The sequence below is a fragment of the Atractosteus spatula genome, chromosome 2, assembly GCF_055471065.1.
Source record: "Atractosteus spatula isolate fAtrSpa1 chromosome 2, fAtrSpa1.hap1, whole genome shotgun sequence".
Lineage (NCBI taxonomy): Eukaryota > Metazoa > Chordata > Actinopteri > Semionotiformes > Lepisosteidae > Atractosteus > Atractosteus spatula.
Genome location: NC_142707.1, coordinates 42,295,417 through 42,315,699, shown reverse-complemented (window position 1 = coordinate 42,315,699; position 20,283 = coordinate 42,295,417). Strand labels below are relative to the sequence as shown.

The 20,283-nt window shown below is 34.0% G+C and overlaps 1 protein-coding gene across 4 annotated transcripts in view; it reads right to left on the bottom strand.

The window, feature by feature from the left end:
* The window catches only part of atg5 (ATG5 autophagy related 5 homolog (S. cerevisiae)), a 61,799-nt gene that overhangs the window by 6,039 nt on the left and 35,477 nt on the right, over nt 1-20,283 (bottom strand). For 2 of the 4 annotated variants that reach the window (XM_088931441.1, XM_088931450.1), the window contains exon 7: nt 19,642-19,759. In XM_088931441.1, coding sequence (XP_088787567.1) covers nt 19,642-19,759 — 118 coding nt within the window. Of the gene's footprint in view, nt 1-931; nt 995-1,353; nt 1,444-18,903; nt 18,954-19,641; nt 19,760-20,283 lie in introns of those variants that run through there. The other 2 variants (XR_016093940.1, XM_088931464.1) reach the window with 2 other exon arrangements.

Here is a 20,283-nt window from a genome sequence, read left to right as displayed (position 1 = left end):
CTGTCTGAAAGTACCATTGATTGACTCAAATCAGTACACTTCAAAAGAAATATCCAACACCAGCATTTTCTGAACATAAACATAACAGATGTTTGCAACCCAACAGAAACAAAAACACATAAAAATGTGAATTTCTTCCACTGCTAAAATAAATAAAACAAGAAAGCTGCAATGTTTTAAATGAAATAAAGAAGTCAAATTAATTTACCACCAAACCATGGCTACTGTTCCACTATTCTGAAACGCAGATATACGAGTGATGACTAAACAACCCATCAGTGCATCATGAATTAATCTGTTGTGTTTGACTTTCCACCCCTTTTCTGTCATTTTCAATTTTGTTTAAAATAACTTCAAATTGATGTTAATGAAACTTAATAGTGGATATTTTATGTTACAAAATACTAATAGACTTTACTAGGTCTAGCTTGAGTTTCAGACTGTTCTAGCTAAAACTACAGTTTCATGTAAAACTGTAGATGCTGTAAAATGTTATCAATGAGGAAAGAATGCTGCTAATATTGTTTGATTTATAATTGATCTGTTAGCTCCTGGCATTGTATGTACTGAAACATTTCCTCGTGTTAGATTACTGCAACCTAATATAATCTTAAGTCTGAATTATCAAACACTTCCTCTCACAGTCTATCTAAACATGCTTCAAGACCTGAAAAAAGAATGGTTAATACAGTGCTCTAAAACTGTTGCTCACTTCTCTAGACAGAGATGAACGATGGCTATCCATCATTTAAAGACAGAACCCTTCCTCTTTGGCTAAGCCACAGCTTTACTTAATAAAGAGGAAAGTTTATTTCCAGGCCAGTCCATTGAGAGATACCTTTTACACAAGCAGAGACAGAATATATAAACACACAGTTGTTAGGGATCTCCACTGACTTGTACGAAATGTTTGGGCCCCCCAAACCTTTACCTTTTATGCAGCAGGTTAATGTTTGTTATTGTTCAAGTTAAAAGTTATTCGTAAATCAAGTAGCTACAAAAAAACAAAAACAAATTAGACAGATGTGCCAAATGGCCTCCTCACATTTGCAAACACTCTTATGTATTTATAAATAATTAAATCATTTATTTCCCCAGATCAAACAATATAAAACCAACTAATAAAAGCATTTTTACATGTTTGTGGTTATTTTTCTTTAATATTAATTTTCTTAATAAAATATATTATAATAATGTATTATTGTAGTTATATTATTCAGATATATAGCAGCCTCAAGGAAACACCCCTGCAATGACTACTAGATGATCTTTACAGGTTTAAAAACGTCACCATTTGAAAGATAAATATAGGTGCATTAATTAAACAGCTGTACATGTGTGGTGATACATTACATTGGAGCTTTTGGAACTTTCTTATGTGTCCTTTGAAATTTGAGTAAGATTGCTCTATATTGGTCTATCTTCATATTCGTCATCTGCTGACTGCAAAATAAGAGGAACAATAGAAAATAATAATAAGGTAGCAATACAGACTGTGAGGCCACAATGGATTATTTCAAACTATCACAATCTGACTGAAATCTAAACTTACAAATGTAATTTTCATAGCCAATCAGGGTTTTAAGAAGCGTATATTTTTTAAAGAAACATGAAATATTTAATTGACTTGTTTATTATACACATATTGATAGACTGTATATATAATTTGCTTTGGGCTTAGGAAGCAATCCTGAAGTCACTTAGAAGTGTCTCACTGTTTCTAGCTTAATATATTATACAACTAGCTTCAAAAGTGACATGCTGCTTGATATCTGTTCTTTCTAACCTGCGCCTTAGGTTTGATATCCATAAATAGTATCAGGGTCAGAAAGAAAGTGTGTAAGTATTTCTTGGAAAGTAGTTGGCTTAAAAGTCAAACACAATGTGCGAAATAATTAAAATCTCAATTTTTCACCAAATTGTACTACTTTTGAAAGTCGCACTTCTTAATTGCTCATTTTGAAAAAAGAAATAAAGGAAAAACTGCAATACAACAACATTTTAATTACTAATGACATAAAAGGTAAATGGGTGGCAAAATACTGCTTATGTGAAAATAACAGGTTCTCAGCTTCTGAGTTCAATGAAAAATATTTTAAAAGATTCACTATATTTACTGATATTCATTTAATATTCTAATATTCATTTATTGAACAAATTCTATGCAATATTTTAAAAAAACAACTAAAGCAAAAAAAATGAAATTAACAACACCTCTAATAATGAAGAAATGTAGCAGACCAACACAGTCTGCAAAACAAATATGCCACATTTTGAAAATGCCAAGCCATTTCTAAATGTTGTTTTACATAAGAAAGGGTTGAAATAGCAGCAGGAAAATTGTGATGATTTCTTTTTGTAATAAATATCTAACTTGTGACTCCTGAAATAATGCTTTACATGGCTAAGCAAAACTGGACATGATTTATAACACATAATAAATAGTGTCGACCATATTCAAATTCTGGATCACTACATGACATTTCTTCTCACTAGCTTCTGCAACTTGTGCTGTCCAAGTCTTTGCCACTCTTCACCCACACTTCTGTCAAATTCCTTTTTAATTATCCTTGGAAGACATGCAAATATGAGGACTGCTTAGCTTTTAACCACAGGCTTATGAGAATATTTAAATTGGTAATGCACAAACAAAATAATTACTTGACAGTTTTGAAATAATCAGTAAAACACATCATTAGACTGTAAGACGTAATTTAATGAGAGTATTTCTTGGAGCATTCTAACTATGAAATTATTTTACAGTCCATTACTTGTGGCCCATGACAAAATAAATAATAGATATTTCGTAATACCAACAAACCACATAAAAAAAAAATCAGTTGCTGCATAAATAGTAAAGACACATGTGCTACATCATATCTCAGCTATTCTAATTCTGACAATAACCGACATCCTATGAAATATTAATTTGGAATATTAAGAAATTTAGACAATTGCTATTTATCGGTTTGTGTTTTTTATACTAAACAGAAAAAAATGAGTCTTGAGCAACTTTGCAGATGAAGGACAATTTTGCAACAGCTGTAATGTATTTCTAGACACACTGACAAACAAATAATAAATAGGTGGGCCAAATTAAAAGCAGGTTAAATACAGACGAGCTGCTTGTCTGACCTGGGGGAGTCTGGACAATGCTTTTGCTCAGCATCTGACAAATTCTTTAACCTCTCCAATGCTGAGCTGCAAAAAACAACCTAATTGAATCCATGGACATGAAAAACCACAGACTGACGTCTCTGCTGCATACATCATGCTGAAGGATTTCTGCCTGAGCTATGGGGGTGATGCGCAGAGAGGTCAGGGTGGGAGGTTAGGCTGAATCCAGGATGCTGCCCAAAGGAACACATCAAACGTTCATTTTAAAAGGGCAATTAATCTTGAGAGAGAGAAAGAAATCACATCACCCTAATGCTTCCGGGCGAGAGGAATCTGAATCTAAAGACATCTGCATGACAATAAAAAATAGGTTTTATCTTGAGGTTAAAAAGCTTTCTAGAATTCAACAAACAAGTGGCTTTGTTCTGAGTAAAAGACTGTAGGCCATACATTTATACCTGATTATCTTGCAAAGGAAAATATTTAATCACCAATCAATCATTGAATCCCTGTTTTTGGCAGTTACTCAGTATTAAAGAGTATCTTCACTCACAATGCTACTCTTGGTTAGGCTTAGCACTACAGCAAATGCAGCATTTTGAAGAACTGTTCTCAATAGACATGAGACTTGTATCACATAGGGTGGTCTGCAGAGGAAACAGCACATGAGAGGGCATTTCACAAACAAGAGGCTGGGTTATAAAAGATATACCAGATGAACTGAAATCATAAATGGCACTTGGCAAAGAAATCAAATGAAAAGATCATAACACAAGTATCAGATTACAACAAACCCAACTGGTTTTTAAAATTCTATTTTAATTTTCTAGGCATAGCCTCTTTGCTTCTTTTTATGTGCTATTTTATATTTCTAGTGAATAAAAAGAGTCATTTTGTATTTTTAAGTTAACTTCCCTTCATTTTACACATTGTCCTGGAAGTCCTAATGTTTGATGAACACTGTCTACAATAATATCGTAGTTTCAGATATTTGTATCACTGTCTATAATAATATCTTAGTTTTAGATATTTTTATAATGTGCCACACAGATAAAAGATTTTGGAAAGAAAATCAAGGTGCATCATATTTCAAAAAGATGCATTAATGACACTTTTCTACCTATTAATTAGTGAAAAAGAATGAATATATTTGTTTGCATTAAAGACTAAATATTTACAAAGTTTGTTTACTCAGCACATTTTTAGCCAGTGGATATTACCAGTTAGAATGGTTAATATGTTTTACCATTAGGTAGAGAAGGCTTAAGAATCAGAATTGAGCACTGTAAAGTTCCTGCTTTACTTTAATGATGCTTAATTTGTCTGCTGATACTAGGCAACTGTTAATACACAAAATGTAATACTTTGAGAACGGTTAAACCATGAAACCACTGAAACAAGCTTAACACCAAATAAACAACATTATTTCAACAGTGTAAGTTAACTGTTTGCTGGACACAGTTTATTTTCTGGGTGGAGGAAACAGAAAAGGTTCAACAGGGCTGAGTCCGTTTTTCAGAGACTAAACTAGTAAAACTGAAAATAAACTCTGAATGAACCATGAAAAATTATCAACAAGGAAAAGCAAGTACATGCATTTCTTGCCGAGTTAAACAAATAAAAACACTTTTGTAAAGCAAGAACACTTAACATTTAGACCACAATGTATATGAGCTGCTAATAATGGTTAATACAAACAGTATGAAATTCAAATAACTCTCAACAAGATATGAGAAGAATTGGGGACTGTTTTCATGGACAATGGCTGCATTGAACCCTGAAAGGAGAAATACCAATGTCCGAATTAAATCTGATACTATTTTCTTTAGCCAATGTAATATGAAGTGCCAATACAGAGCAGCAGATAAACATTACCTTAGAAATGACTTATCTTCAATGTATGACGATTATATATTTTTTGGAGAGCTGTAACATTCTTTTGTTGATGAAAGCGGTTTTATCTACATGGATTCCCATACAATAAAGTAGTACACAATGCAAGCTTGTCACTTGCTTAAAAATGAATATATATAGAGATTTTAACACATGTATAGTTAGTCTAAAAAATAAAGTGAGGGAAAGTAACATGTAAAACAAGCCACACAAGCTTTATGATGTTTTAGGAAAGCAAAACCAATTAACTTTTTCTAGGAGACAGGCCACATGGATTTAGAAAAGTCTTGCTAAAATAACTTGCTAGAGTTTTTTTAAAGCAACAGCAGTTGTTGAAATGAGCATTTTAATTTTCAGAATGCTATAGATAAAGTTCCTCATAAGAGATTATTTCTTAAATTATAGATGACAGTCATTACAGGAAATGTGGATGTTCAGAATGAGAACTTGTTTAATAGAAAACAGAGTATAGATAAGGGGTGAATGCTCACACTGGAGTGATGTAATTAGTGGTGTACCACAGGGATCTCTACTAGAACAGCTGCCTAATTTGTATCATTCAGATTTTGGTATATTTACTCGTGCATCAGAAAACGAATTTCACAAAAAAAATTGATAAAATTTGAGACTGGGCAAACACCTAGCAGATGGCACAAAGTACAACATGTAGCGAAAACAAACTATAGACACAAAAACACGGATCTTGCTGAGGCCAATTCTGAAATCCTTAGTTGTTAATATTGAGATAACATTTAAATTTTTAGAAAATAAAAGATACAATAAAATGTTAGGCTATATAGTTAAAAATAGAATGTAAATCACTGGATGAAGTTTAAAAATTGCAAAAAACACTAAAAAGACTTTATTATATATTGTTCAATTTCTGTTGCCATATTACAAAACAAATATATTGCTGCACTAGAATCGATCCAGACAAGAATAATTAAATATACTCCTAAACTTTAAGGAAAATCTTTCAGCCTTTCAATACAGGCACTGAATGTTTTTATTCTTGAACAGGGAAGACTATGAGTGGATCTGATACAGGTATTCAAAATCCACACACTCATTTAAACATCACATTTAAATGCTTTTTCAGTCTTGAACTTTTTCAGAACAATAAAACGTGACCAAGAGGAAACAAGTGGAAACTGAGACATTTATGCTAAAAGTCATGGGAGTATGGAACAAGCCATGTTCAATTCAATTCAATTTAAGCTTTATTGTCCCCTAGGCAAAATTTGTTTTACAGCACAGTCAAATATAACACAATGACAATACACAATGTTGTTGAAGCTTATACACTGGCTTATTGCAAGAAATGGCTGGATGAGATCCTCGGATCATTAGCTTCGAGCAACTAAACAGAACACATATGCCAAGTATCCTCCTTTAGTTTGTAATGTTACCTATTTTCTTATCTTGCATGGTACAATTTGTAGAAAGCCAGTGGCCGGAGGAGAGGAAAGAGAAAAACCTGCAGCACAAGAAAAAGAAGACAATACAAACCTCCTCACCCCCCACAATAAGTTCTATTGAAATGAGTATCAAATCATTCTTGAGTTCCTACATGTTCTACCCATTTTAGTATGGGTCTTTCCCAGGTGCATTGGTTTCTTTACACATCCCAGAGACATGCACCTTAGATTTCATTGGCTACTCCAAATTGTCCCTTCCTGGGGAAGGAGGTGGGTCAAGGGCTTTTTCATACTTACTGACATTGATCCTTATAAATCCAACACTATATATGGGATTACAGAAAAAAGAGCAACAGAAGTATAATGGTTTCTTCTCATTTGTGGCCTTTCTGATGTTGCAATATTAACTAATCTGAGAACTTAATGATTACAACATTGTAAAACTTTTCATATATTACAGTGGTGCTAGAAAGTTTGTGAACCCTTTAGAATTTTCTGAATTTCTGCATAAATTTGACCTACAAAGTGATCGTATCTTCATCTTAAGTCATAAAAATAGATGAAGAGAACCCAGTAAAACAAATAACACACAAAAGGATATACTTTTTCATTCATTAATTGATCAAAATAATCCAACATTTAATGTCTTTGTCAAAAAAGTATGTAAACCTTTAGGATTATAAATTCAGTTAAGGGGATAATTAGAGTCAGGAGTGTCAATCAATGGGATTAAAATCAGGTGTGAGTTTGGGTGGCCCTGCCCTATTTAAAAAACATAAACCTGAGTCTTCACTACCAAAGTCTGGTCTTCACCACACAGGTTTGTGAACGCATGCCATGCCTCTATCAAAGGAGATTTCAGAGGACCTCCGAAAAAGAGTTGTCGATGATCATCAGGCTGGAAAAGGTTACAAAACTATCTCTAAATACTTTGGGCTCCACTAATCCATTGTCAGGCAGATAGTGTACAAATGGAGAAAATTCAACACCACTGTTACTCTCCCCAGGAGTGGTCGTCCAACACAAATCACTCCAAGAGCAAGGTGTATATTCCGGGAGATCACAAATAACCCTGGGTAACGTCTAAGGATCTGCAGGCCTCTCTTGCACCTGCTAATGTCAGTGTTCATGAGTCCACCATCAGGCAAACACTGAACAAGAATAGTGTGCATGGGAGGATAGCAAGGAGGATGCTACTACTCTCCAAGAAGAACACTGCTGCCCATTTAAAGTTTGCTAAAGACCACCTGGATGAGCCAGAAGACTACTGGAAGAATGTTTTGTGGACCGATGAGTCGAAAATAGAACCTTTTGGCTTAAATGAGAAACGTTATGTTTGTGGAAAACCAAACACTGCATTCCTCCATAAGAACCTCATCCCAACCGTGAAACACAGTGGTAGCAGTATCATGATTTGGGCCTGTTTTGCTGCCAGCAGTTTGGGACCAGAACGGCTTGCCATCATTGATGGAACTATGAATTTTGAAATGTACCAGCAAATTTAACAGGAGAATGTCTGAGTACCCATCCGTGAAGTGAAGCTCAACAGAAGCTGGGTTTTGCCGCAAGACAACGATCCTAAACACACAAGTCAGTCTACCAAAGAATGGTGGAAGCAGAAGAAATTTTGCGTTTTGGAATGGCCGAGTCAAAGTCCAGACCTTAATCCAATAGAAATGTAGTGGGAGGACCTGAAGCGGGGAGTTCATGCAAGAAAGCCCACCAACATCACTGAGCTGAAGCAGTTCTGTAAGGAGGAATGCCAAAGGAGACCAGAATTCCTCCAAGCTGATGTGCAGGACTGATCAACCGTAAACGTTTGGTTGAAGTAATTTCTGCTCAAGGGGGTCACAGCAGTTACTGAAAGCATAGGTTCACATACTTTTTCTGACAAAGACATTTGTTGGATCACTTTGATCAATAAATGAATGAAAAAGTATATCATTTTGTGTGTTATTTGTTTTATTGGGTTCTCTTTATCTATTTTTATGACTTAGATGAAGATCTGATCACATTTTAGGTCAAATTTATGCAGAAATTCAGAAAATTCTAAAGGGTTCACAAACTTTCTAACACAACTGTATATATGTATATAGTAAATATATAAGTTCTACAAAATTTTGTAAGTAACATCAAACAATTTATATGTATTTAAAAGATGTATGGCATAGCAAAATACAATAAGTCCTTTCACTTTTTTTTGAGGACCATAAAACTGCAACAAGCTTACTGGAATAATTTCAAGGGAATTCAAGGTAATTTTTATTAGTGATTAAAAAAAAGAAAAAAGGTATGTTTTCACACAACTTCAAATGAAATCTAATACACTGTCATTTCTTCTGCAGCCACCAAAGTTGGCCCAGTTTCTCTTCACAACCCTGTCAATTAGTAATGGAAATGAAGTCAGTATGCATGCTGAGCACAACACTTAATTCTTCCAACCCCAGCCTAGCATATTTAAATCACTCCACCATTTTTTTTTTCCAGAAGAGAAAGGAGCTTCCCCATGGATACTTTTTAGCAATGACAGCTAAGTGTGGTATTAATTCAGAGAAAAAACATTTAATAAATAATATTTCCATAATTGTTCTCTGATTTTGAAAGCCAAGAGGTAGTAATTAAGTAGAATGTGTTCTAACATGAGATGTCTGAGAATTGCTGGGGGAACATAATTATTTTAAAAGTTATTTTTATTCAAAGTATCATTTAAATTTACTAAGAATATGTGATTTATTAAAACAGTCAAGTTCTTTATACTGACTCATGAATGTTTTCAAAAGGATAATGTGAGAACCTATTTCTACCGCAATATTTTGATACACATTAAAGGTTTTGAATTCAAAAGTAAGTATGTAATGGTAAAGCTGCAAAGACACAAAAACAGCTATAACACCATCTACTTCATCTGATCTACCATCTAATTCTGGCAGTTAAAGTATTACTGCCCCGAAAAGGATCCATAAAAGAGCAGAATAATCATACAAATGAAAGGTATGCTTTAAGCCATTAGATCAAATTAATTAAACTACTGAAGCCTGGAGCAAAGACAAGGGTAGAGCAAATAAATTGAGAAATACAACCTAAAATTAAACTTAAGATAAACTTCAAATTTAAAACATATATCAGGAAGAGGGGGTAAATGAAACTATACAAAAGTAGTGCCGTGACTCTGAAAATGGGGAAAGCTATGTTGAACACTCAAAAAACAGCCTGAAAAGCTTCTAGTAGAAATATAAACCACACTGTCCTGGCTCTATGGGACAATCTGAGTAAAAAAAATAGAACATAGAACCTCTTTTTAAAGAGATCAAATGTATGAATAAACTCAAATGATTAAGAAACTTTTTGAAGCTCAAGATCTTTGTGTTAAATTGGCATATTACATGGCATATTAATGTGTATTTACAAATTAGGATTACAATTGTTTCTTGGACTAAATGTGCCCCACAATTTTCCCACCATTCTTTTCATAAAGAAAACAATCAAGTGATTAGTTTGCACAAGGCAGCTGTCAAAATACAATTACACAACACTTTATTATTGAAGGCCCTTACCTACTCTGTTAAATTAAGAGATGTATTTAGCAGCTACCAAAGTACCAAAGTGTATCTTTTAAAATGACAGTCATAAGCAGAGCTGTATTGTTAATGAAAAGCATTCTGAAGGCATCACTCCATCATTTTCTTGTTTATAGTACCTCTATGATGATAAATAGTTGAAGATTATGGTGTCGTGATCATGAACACTGCAGAGATTACACTTACCAAGTGCACTCCCTGGTATTCCTTCAGTTTACTTGACACAAGTGAAACTTCCAGCCAGAAATTACAGGCATATACTAACTGACAGACTCCTGTTTCTCCTTGCCTACATCTGCTCTTCATTTAACATGTGGGACTAATAAATAAAAAATAACTGCTCATAGTATTAAAGGGCTTGTAAGTTAACCATTTCTCCTATTCAAACACAACTGAATTAATTGCTTAAAAATGTAAAGTAAAATGCTGATGAGTGTCCATATATGCTAAGAATGTATTTTAACAAATGAACATTAGCAAATGTAGAAAAAAACAAAAGCCATAAAACTTAATTAGAATATTTAAGCAGCTGCCTCATATTTATGAGAACAAGTTGAAAAAATATATGTAGTGCTTCACTTGCTGTGAAATCTGGATAAGAAAAAGACATAATTCTTTGTTACACATGGGAGTATGAAACTCACAGATACTGTAAGTCAATGACTCTGAGCAAATCACTTCCTTGGCAAAGTATTGTCCTCACTCTATGCACCAGAACATGTGATGTTACTCAACAGTGCTGTCACAGTTCTACAATCAAAGCAGACATGAAATAAATAAGGGGTAATAAAAAGCAGAATGAACTATAAAAGATAAAAAAACTAATGGCTGGAACAAAGTTATCATTGCTGTACACAGAAACAAGCAAATTCTGTGTTTTGGGAAAGCCAGAAGACCAAGTACAAAAAGTCACTTGAAGCACTAATTTAAAAGTTCAGGCTAAATATACAATAAATCCCAGTTAACTCTCCATTTCTTCTGCATACCCAAAAAGGGACATGGAAAAACAACATTGCACAACTGATATTAGATCTCCTATTTATAAATCTATTCACAAATGTGCAATATTAAACTAATCTTGTAAAGCCTATTTAGATAAAATACAGTCCATTATAGGCACCATCTTGATTTAAAAAAATCCAATGGCAATGTCATTATTTTTGCCAGTATCAGTATTCACATGGGATAGCACTGTTTTGGCAGTATGTCTATAAAAGCCTATCCCACTGTTGATTTCTCAAGCGTCTTGTGAGATAACTAAACTATACTTGAGGGATCCAGTGAAGTGGCTCAGTGTACTTTGGACATTCAAGAACTGTCAATCTCTCCAGCCAATTCTATAGGTGACAGTGATCTTTCTTGCTAAGCTAAGGTATTCTTTATCATAAAGAAAAACTGCAGGAGGCTGATGACATTTTCTCATGTGACACCAAACCCTAGCTTAGCCACCTCAGAAGAACAGCATAGACCTGAAGTCATCTGAGACCATTACATGTGACATCTCTGCATGGATGTCATCCACTTCAGTCAACATACGTCTGCTCATCTGGCAGTCATGAGTTACATAATGTGTGGCCAAAACACATTGGCAGCACACATGCAATTTTGCCTGAGGTGTGCTGTGAATTGGATCCAAGTTCAGACTGATGTATTTGTGTTGCATTTTTCAATCTGTCATGCTATGATATAGAGAAGATATATGTCTCTATGATACAGAGACAAGTTGCCAGTTTTGATGACGGTTAGTGAAACCCTGTGTGGTAAGCTGTAAGTAAGTGGGTGCTACATTTTGGTGGTGAAGGAACTCTTATGTATAAAACAGTTTGGGATCCTTCTAGAAAAAAAATGGTACATAAATGCACAGAGTAAATAACAGCTGCTGAACCAGAATTTAAAAGATAAATCCTTTTAAGGATCATAGTCTTCACATAATGTCATCCCAATGCTGCAAAGGTGTCTTTCATTATTCTCCCTCTGCAGTGAAAATACTGTACCTGTACTAGTATAATGAGGCACACCTCTCTCTGTCCTAGGGAAGCCAGAGAGAATTGTTAGACATAGTAGCCATGCAAGGTGAGAACTTGAACCTTGTACGACTTCCTAAAGTAAAGTATATATAGCAAAGTAAAGCTATATATAGCAAATGTTTATAAGAAGAAGTAAAGCAATATAGTTTATATTAATTTAAGTACATATACAACAAGAGCTGAACATTTCACACTTAATAAAAAATAACCAATTAAAAAATGAGATCAGCCAAATAAAAATATGCTATCAGATAATTCTGGCTAAAAAATACAATTTCATCTAATACGGGCATCTGTTATGTATTAGTTACACTGTAACTCTCATTAAATAAAGAAGGAAGTTATCCTTTGCCTTTTCAACTTAACCATTATTATATAATGTCTTTAAAGGACTGACCATTTCATACCAATAACATGGTTCCACATTTTAATTCAGCAGCTTTCTGTTTCGTCATGGTTGTCTTTTAGTAGAAGAAGGAGAAGTATAAAGAGATAAGTCATGGGTTGTTTTTTAGTAATAAATGGAACTTTCCTGCACTGAAAATCTGCAAAATATTAACATAAAACTTAACAGAAATTGTAATATTTCTGCAATATAAAATAAGTATGTTATTTTTTTCTGATCTCAATGTTGAATACTTTGCACTATATCTTGATATCTTGAGCTCACTATCTGTGCTACCTAAAGGTTCGCAAAGCTGACTGCAAAAAAATGGTTATATAAAAGTGATATTTTTCAAATCAATATATTACTTGTATTTAAAGAAACATCGAAATGTATGAAAAAGTTTAATTTCATCAAGTTCTACAATAAGCTCAACAATACAAGGTAAAAAAGTTACAGAAAACAGACAGTTGAACCATATTGCATGAAAACCCGGTCAGAATAACAGAGGACGAACAATACGCAGCCAGAAGAAGTCGAGCAAAAGTAAACAGAGTGGGAGTAAAGAGAAGCAAGGGATTGGAGATACGAGGTGGACAGAGTTTAAGGTAAGGAAACAAACTATTTACCACTAAATATCTAGTATTGCCTCAAAACTCTAAAGCATAAAAGGTTTTTTAAACAGTACATCAAATTCTATTTCCAGGAAATAACTTAACTAATAAAATTAACAAGTTATTCTCAAAATTAGTCCTGCAAATGTTAAAAATACATTAATATTGGCTTGAGAGTTGTATGAATGATAGACCTAAATGCACTGCTCTCAGTATTTATGAAAATGTTTGTGTGGAAATAACACTCTATGTGTGTGTGTTAATATTAATAATATGCTTGAAAACCAAATCTTTACCAAGTGCTACGCTGAGGAAGAGCTGGGATTCTGATTTTCATAGTTCCTTTAAGTCCTTTGGGGAAAGATGAAAATTATCTCACAAATAGTAACTTGCCAAGAATAACCTACCTACCTAATGTGGTTTGGCCTGCAAATATCATTCAGGAAAATAAACAACTATAATAACTTTAAGAAATAGTTTCTCGCTGTAATCGGACAGATTATAAACAGTTATAGCAAGCGGGTGCTGTACCAACATGAACTTGAACCAGTTAATGTATGCAAAGCAGGCTCATTTTCTGAGAACAAGTGTTCTTAGAACATTTCGAGACACTATTCATTTACAGTACACTTTCTGTACAATTCCCAATTATCTATTTACAGTATTTGCCTATTAGCACTATACCTGTACCAAAAGCTCAACTATGCTATACATATAAAACCAATGTCATCTGGATTTTATAGTTTTGATGCTGTTAATTAATTATGAGCCAATTCATGGTAATGTATTGTTCAACATACAAGGTATCACAATGCACCTGCTTCTCATATGGTATTCTGATGTACACCTAAAACAATACCAAAATCTCATAATGGTTGAGAATTCAGTACCTTGGTCTTTATATCACATAATAATGGACATTCTCCACCAAACAAAAGCGGAAATGTCCTGTTTTCCCATGTCTTACATATGTTATCTTATTCAGCATTAGTATTAATAGACTATTTTTATACAATTATTTTATTTTTATTTTCTAATAGCAGCCCAACTCTATCTGGTTATAAAATTACTAAGTGAAAAACAAAATAAAAAGTAAAATAAAGCTTTTGTGCTACTTTCCTTAAAAGAAATATGGAAACCAATGAAGGTAAAAAATAATAATAATAATAATAATAATTGCTTACACTTATATAGCGCTTTTCTGGACACTCCATTCAAAGCGCTTTACAGGTAATGGGGACTCCCCTCCACCACCACCAATGTGCAGCATCCACCTGGATGATGCGACGGCAGCCATAGTGCGGCAGAACGCTCACAACACATCAGCTATCAGTGGGGAGGAGAGCAGAGTAATGAAGCCAATTCATAGATGGGGATTATTAGGAGGCCATGATTGGTAAGGGCCAATGGGAAATTTGTAGTTACACCCCTACTCTTTACGAGAAACGCCCTGTGATTTTTAATGACCACAGAGAGTCAGGACCTCGGTTTTACGTCCCATCCAAAGGACGGCGTATAGTCCCCATCACTATACTGGGGCATTAGGACCCACGTGGACCGCAGGGTGAGCGCCCCCTGCTGGCCCCACTAACACCTCTTCCAGCAGCAACCTTAGATTTTGCCAGGAGGTCTCCCATCCAGGTACTGACCAGACTCACACCTGCTTAGCTTCAGTGGGTTGCTAGTTGTGAGTTGCAGGGTGATATGGCTGCTGGCTAAAAAGAACAAAGTATAAACAAAAACAATCCAAAACATGTGGGATTGACAAGCCTGACACCAAGCATAACTAGCCATTGTAATGATAGAAATTATCCATTAAAAAAATTATGATAGTTCAAAGTGCAAACATATGCACTATGGAATGGTGTTCTAAAAATCTGATCAAATATAATTGTGTTTTCCAAACTCAGATGAAAAAGATACAAATTCACAAAGAGACATAGTAGAGAAATTGTGAAACTATTCCATTAGAATAAGGCTACTCAATTTAAGGCCTTTCTAATCTTCTCTGCAGTACATTGAGACACACAGATCGTTAATGGCTGTATTGATCCAGCTAACCATAAATGAAAATAATTAAGGATCTAGTTGTAACAAAATGGCTGAAGGACTACAGGCTGAGTAACCATGCACTAGAATATCTAAATAAAACCAACAAAGTAAACAGAGCTAAATTCTACAAATGAAACACTACATACTTTATACACTGTATTATACAGTCTATACTTATGTTGTTTCAGATCAGCATTTTCACAAATAAGATGGGACAGTTTTGTTTTTATTATGTCGTTAGGGTGGTGGTAAAGGTAAGGAAGCTTATGATTAATTTGTCTTTACAGTGTCTGAAGGAGTGGGCATGGAAAAACTGGATTAAGTTTGTTGAAGACAAGCGCATATTGAAGGCTAATAACTGTTAATTTTGAGTTATTAGAGTGTACCAGAATATCTTGCCTTAAAGCATGCAGTGGGTGGTATTTTTTAATCAATTTGACATTACTTTTTAAATGAACTATTTATATAGCAAGAGGGACAAAGGTTCATTTAAAAAATCATTTTTAGTGAAAACTGCACTTCTAGTTCAAGGCTAACCACATAAGCAACAGGTCTGTTTTACTTTTTCATGACAATTCACTGGCAAAAGTGCAAACATTGTGGTAGATTTACATATTATGGCGACATCAGACAAACATGAAAAGGTTTCATCAGAGAAATACATGCCACACACATCATCTTTTTTTTAAGTTCTTGGCTAAGAGGTACTTAGAAGACCACAAGATTATATTATCCAGTAGAGACAAAACAAATGACGTCATGGGGTGAGCTTACATTCTGATGGCTAGCCTAACAATACATTTTTTAAAACAAAATATGCAAGACTTCGTTTTCAAGAATCATTCCCATTTGCTCTGAAGAGACTCACTGACAATTTGACTAAGAATGTGTATCCTGGATCTAGACAAAACAGCTTCCTTTTTTTCTTTTTAGGTAACCAATAAATGACTACAGAGATGAAAAAATCATTAGTTTTAAATAAACAAATTTGGAGTGAATAAGGGACATTTCACTTCCAAGTAAAAAAAAAACAAAGTTGTGAAAAAACCTTACAATCATACGAAACATTCCATCATACTATATTGTTGATTATCAAAAACTGGCTGGTACCAACTCTTAAAGGGTACTATAATCGTCCCAGATAATAATATATAGTCGTTCTGAATACCCAAACACTTCTATTAGGAGCGAACTTCACAATCAAGGCCATGGCCATGTCAAAACTCTAGTTGAAGAAAACCTGAAAATATTATGTTGTGGCCACAGTTGACAAGACTGCTTAGACTGCAACCAAGGGAAAACAAAAGTAGTTTGTGAAAGACCTTGACCAAGAAAGGCAGATGTATGAAAGTGAAGTCCCTGGAAACTGGGCAGGCACTATAAGGCATGGGAGTGAAGCAATTCATCCCACACATCCTGGACAGTAATTGCTGAATACAGTGGGGCTGAAAGAAGTGGCAGTGGGCCGCTCTGTCAAATGCTTACAAGTCATATGCGTGGGCTGTTCCATGGGTTAGTTAAAGGTGGGGGTTTTTTTCTTTTTCTTTGCTTATTAGAAATACGGCTTTATTTCTTATAAGATGAAAGAAACAATTTAAAAACTAATCACCGCAAACAAACTCAGAAAATCTGAGAAAAGAATACATAAAACCATGACGTAGTGGTATATTACATTACAAAAAGACTGAACTAATTTTTTCTAGTGTTTTGAAGAAATTCGACAAGACAAGAAAAGACACAATTCTCGTGTCCAAGAGTAACCGGCTAGATATTTTATATTAAGCAAGAAATGTGTCCACTGTCTTAAAATATAACTAAACTAATTTTGGTTTCCAGCTTTAATATCGAGCCAAAACTGTCAGACTGGGTTATATGTATTAAATTTGTGGTGTGAACTGGTCTGAAGACCCTGGTGACCTAACTTTCAAATTCAGTGCAGTCCTCATATGTTGATGTATTTGGATTATTTTGGTTTGTAATAAACCATAACTTAACCAAATCATTTATATGAACACCCATGTATGAATTTACTGGTCATCTAATACCAAGTGTAATATTAGATCTTTCAAGGTTTAACCTGGTTTTAAGACTATGTGACATCCTTTTAAACATCTTTCCACCCAACTATATATCATTAATACAACTTAGACCAAACTTTTAATTAAAAGGTTAAATGTTTAACCTTCATATTGGACTACAGATTTGGATTCAGCTTTACTAACTAATAATAACAGTACAGTTGTAAAATTACATTAAATGCTCATCTCGATACTATGTCTATCACTGTTCATCTGTGATAGAAATAAGAAATAAGAAATAAGGAAAAGTTATTGTTGACCCTCTGTTACTGTTCCAACTAGTTTTAACAGAAATACAGTCAAATTCAGGCATCTGAATTCTCTTTTCATTAGGTTGACATTACATAATGATATTAAAAACAACAGACTTTTTTGTGATTTACGCAGAAAGAAAAAATACACTTGGTTACAATGGTGGATTTCAAACTTTTTCTTATGTATGATTATGGTATGATTATGGTTAAGAAAATGTATCAGTTCATGTAGCTTCTTAACATTGAATAAAGTGATTCTGCACATATCTGCATTTATATTTTACAGGTAAATGACAGTATTAAATAGTTTTGAGACCATGTGATATCGTTTTAAACATATTTGCATCAAATTTTATATCTTTAATCCAACTTCAAAGCTCTCTATGATTGCGAAGTAAAAAAACAGGGGCATTTCTGTAAGACAAAGTGACCCGTTTAAAAAACATCCAGAAATATATTTTATATATACTATTTTATATGTTTCATCAAGCAGCTTCCAAGTCAGAGCAGAGAAGGACAAATGTAGTCAAAATGTTGTAAGTGATACAGACCTGACAAGTACTTATTCCCTAGTACAAGAAATAAGCTGCTGTAGTGGAGGGGATTGCCAGAGTGGAATCACAGACACATGGCTGAACATGTTCCACTTCTACAGTAAATACACCAAGTTCAAAATTTAGTAAAACAGGGATTCCCCCTGACCATGTTTCCATAGGTTTTCTGTCATGCAGAAGGTGTGCCCCTATTATAGTATTAATTGGAGAAGAAAACTAGTATGTGCGATAACTACAAGGTATTCCTATTACTAAAGACTGAAAAATGGAAACTTCTGAGAACTGTTTTTTGTGTGACATTAAACTGTATTTACCATATTGTCATTATTCTGTGTGACACTGAGTAGCTTACACTGTAAATATATTATAACTCTTGTAATGTCCTGTTTCACTAACTTTAACATAAGTTGTGCTCTGAAAATTATACCATTTTACAATTGTTTTTAAACAACTACTAAACCTAGTGTATAGATAAACAGTGTACTTCTCACATGTAAGGGTTTCTAACAGGTCTCTAGGGTTGTTCAGCATTTGCCCAGAAAGAGAGAAAATATTTCAAACCCAAGACTAGCAGGGTCTACTGCCCTACATTTTTCAGAATTTATACTAAATGGTAGTACTGTTTATAGAAATAATATACTTTGGTTTATGCTCAAATTAGGCTTCTTATAGAAGAGGTTTCCTTACAAATGAGACTTCCAGACAGAAAAGGTTTAAAATCCCTGCTCTAGGGTTAGGTATATCTTCTAAATATTCACACCATCAAAAGCTCCATGTAAAAAAGAACAAAGGTACCAGCCAAAGAGAGCCTGTATTGATAAGGTACAAAGTGAAATGCACTGATGAAGACTGGGACTCTTTTGCTCATCGGCATCATACAAAGGAGAGGTTAAGGGACCATTCCATTTTTAGAGCAAAATAATAAATACTTGCAGAATCAGACTTCTCTGGAGGCAGACAACAATCTGATATCATTCAGATCACTGGAGATTCATTAACAAGGAAATGAAAAAACAAAATATGAGACACAAAGAAAGACTTTCGCCTTCATCCTGCCAGACAAAAAAAAGAAAGCAGCCTGCATGGGAAACTCTTCAAAGAGAATCCTGGGATGGAGGTCTCTTGTACACATGAGGCTACAGGTACACTGTCTGAGAACCCCATTGTTTGCTTATCTGTTTCCTTTGACGGGATCCAGACAAACACTGTTTTGGCTGGGTCGGGCTCTTATCTTTCATGAAGCCTCTGAAGCTGGTCATTTTACTTTTTCCATTATGACAGGCACTAGTTATGTTTGTGTGCCACAATGTGTAAAGCACTGTTTTCTGATTTAATTTAACAGTACGCTTTTATTTGTTTGGGGTATTATGGGATAATTAATATAATTAATAGACTTGTGAAAAATAAAGAACTGTCTTCAGGTTTATGCTTTTCCTTTTGAATTTCAGGTGAGGTACAGATAAATACAAAATATTCCAAGCATCTTGATAAAAAGGTCCTAATTGAGATAGTAACAAAGTGTGGAATACTCTGTGGTATTATAAATACAGTATCAGAAGCCTAAAGCAACAACTTAAACACCAGAGATATATTTAAAGCAGAATACTTTGTATCTGACAAATGCAGGAAAAGGCACAAGAATCATGTGTAAATCAACATTTATGAACATACCATCATTAGTGATTGCAGCAGGAAATACTTCCTTCAGTAAATCACCTAGGGTGTGTGACTGGCCTTCTGCAGTAACAGGCCGAAACAGTTTCTGAATGAATGGTCTGTCGCTCATTGTCTGTAGAAAAAGAAAAAATAACATTTGTTTACTATTTATTTACAACTTGAGACAAACATTAAGGATCAAGTTGAAGTGTTACAGCAACAAAGTTCTTGATTCCTATACCCAGGAAATCCCCTCTGTACTGTACTGATTTTTTATTAGGTGCTATAAACAATGATATGATTTCAAGGCAACACAGTGAGAAAAATATGCCCCAGAGCTATTAATAACTAATTCTTAATTCTTGAGAGTAAAATGTTTGGAGTTTTATAAATAATTTCTATATATTTTTGTTTTACACATATATTGATTTTTAAAATTCACATATATATATATATTTTAAACGCAGACAGCCTTTGTGGAAGCTGAAGGTACCAAAAAAGTAATATTCAAAATTACAGATTATACTAGAAATGATTTCTAGTTCTTTTAAAATCTCTCAACAAAAAGTTAGTGAAGAATTTTTTTATCAAAAGGAAATACAATTAAACAAAACAAAATTAAAAATAAACTCATACTATACATGTTGCGGTTTTCAG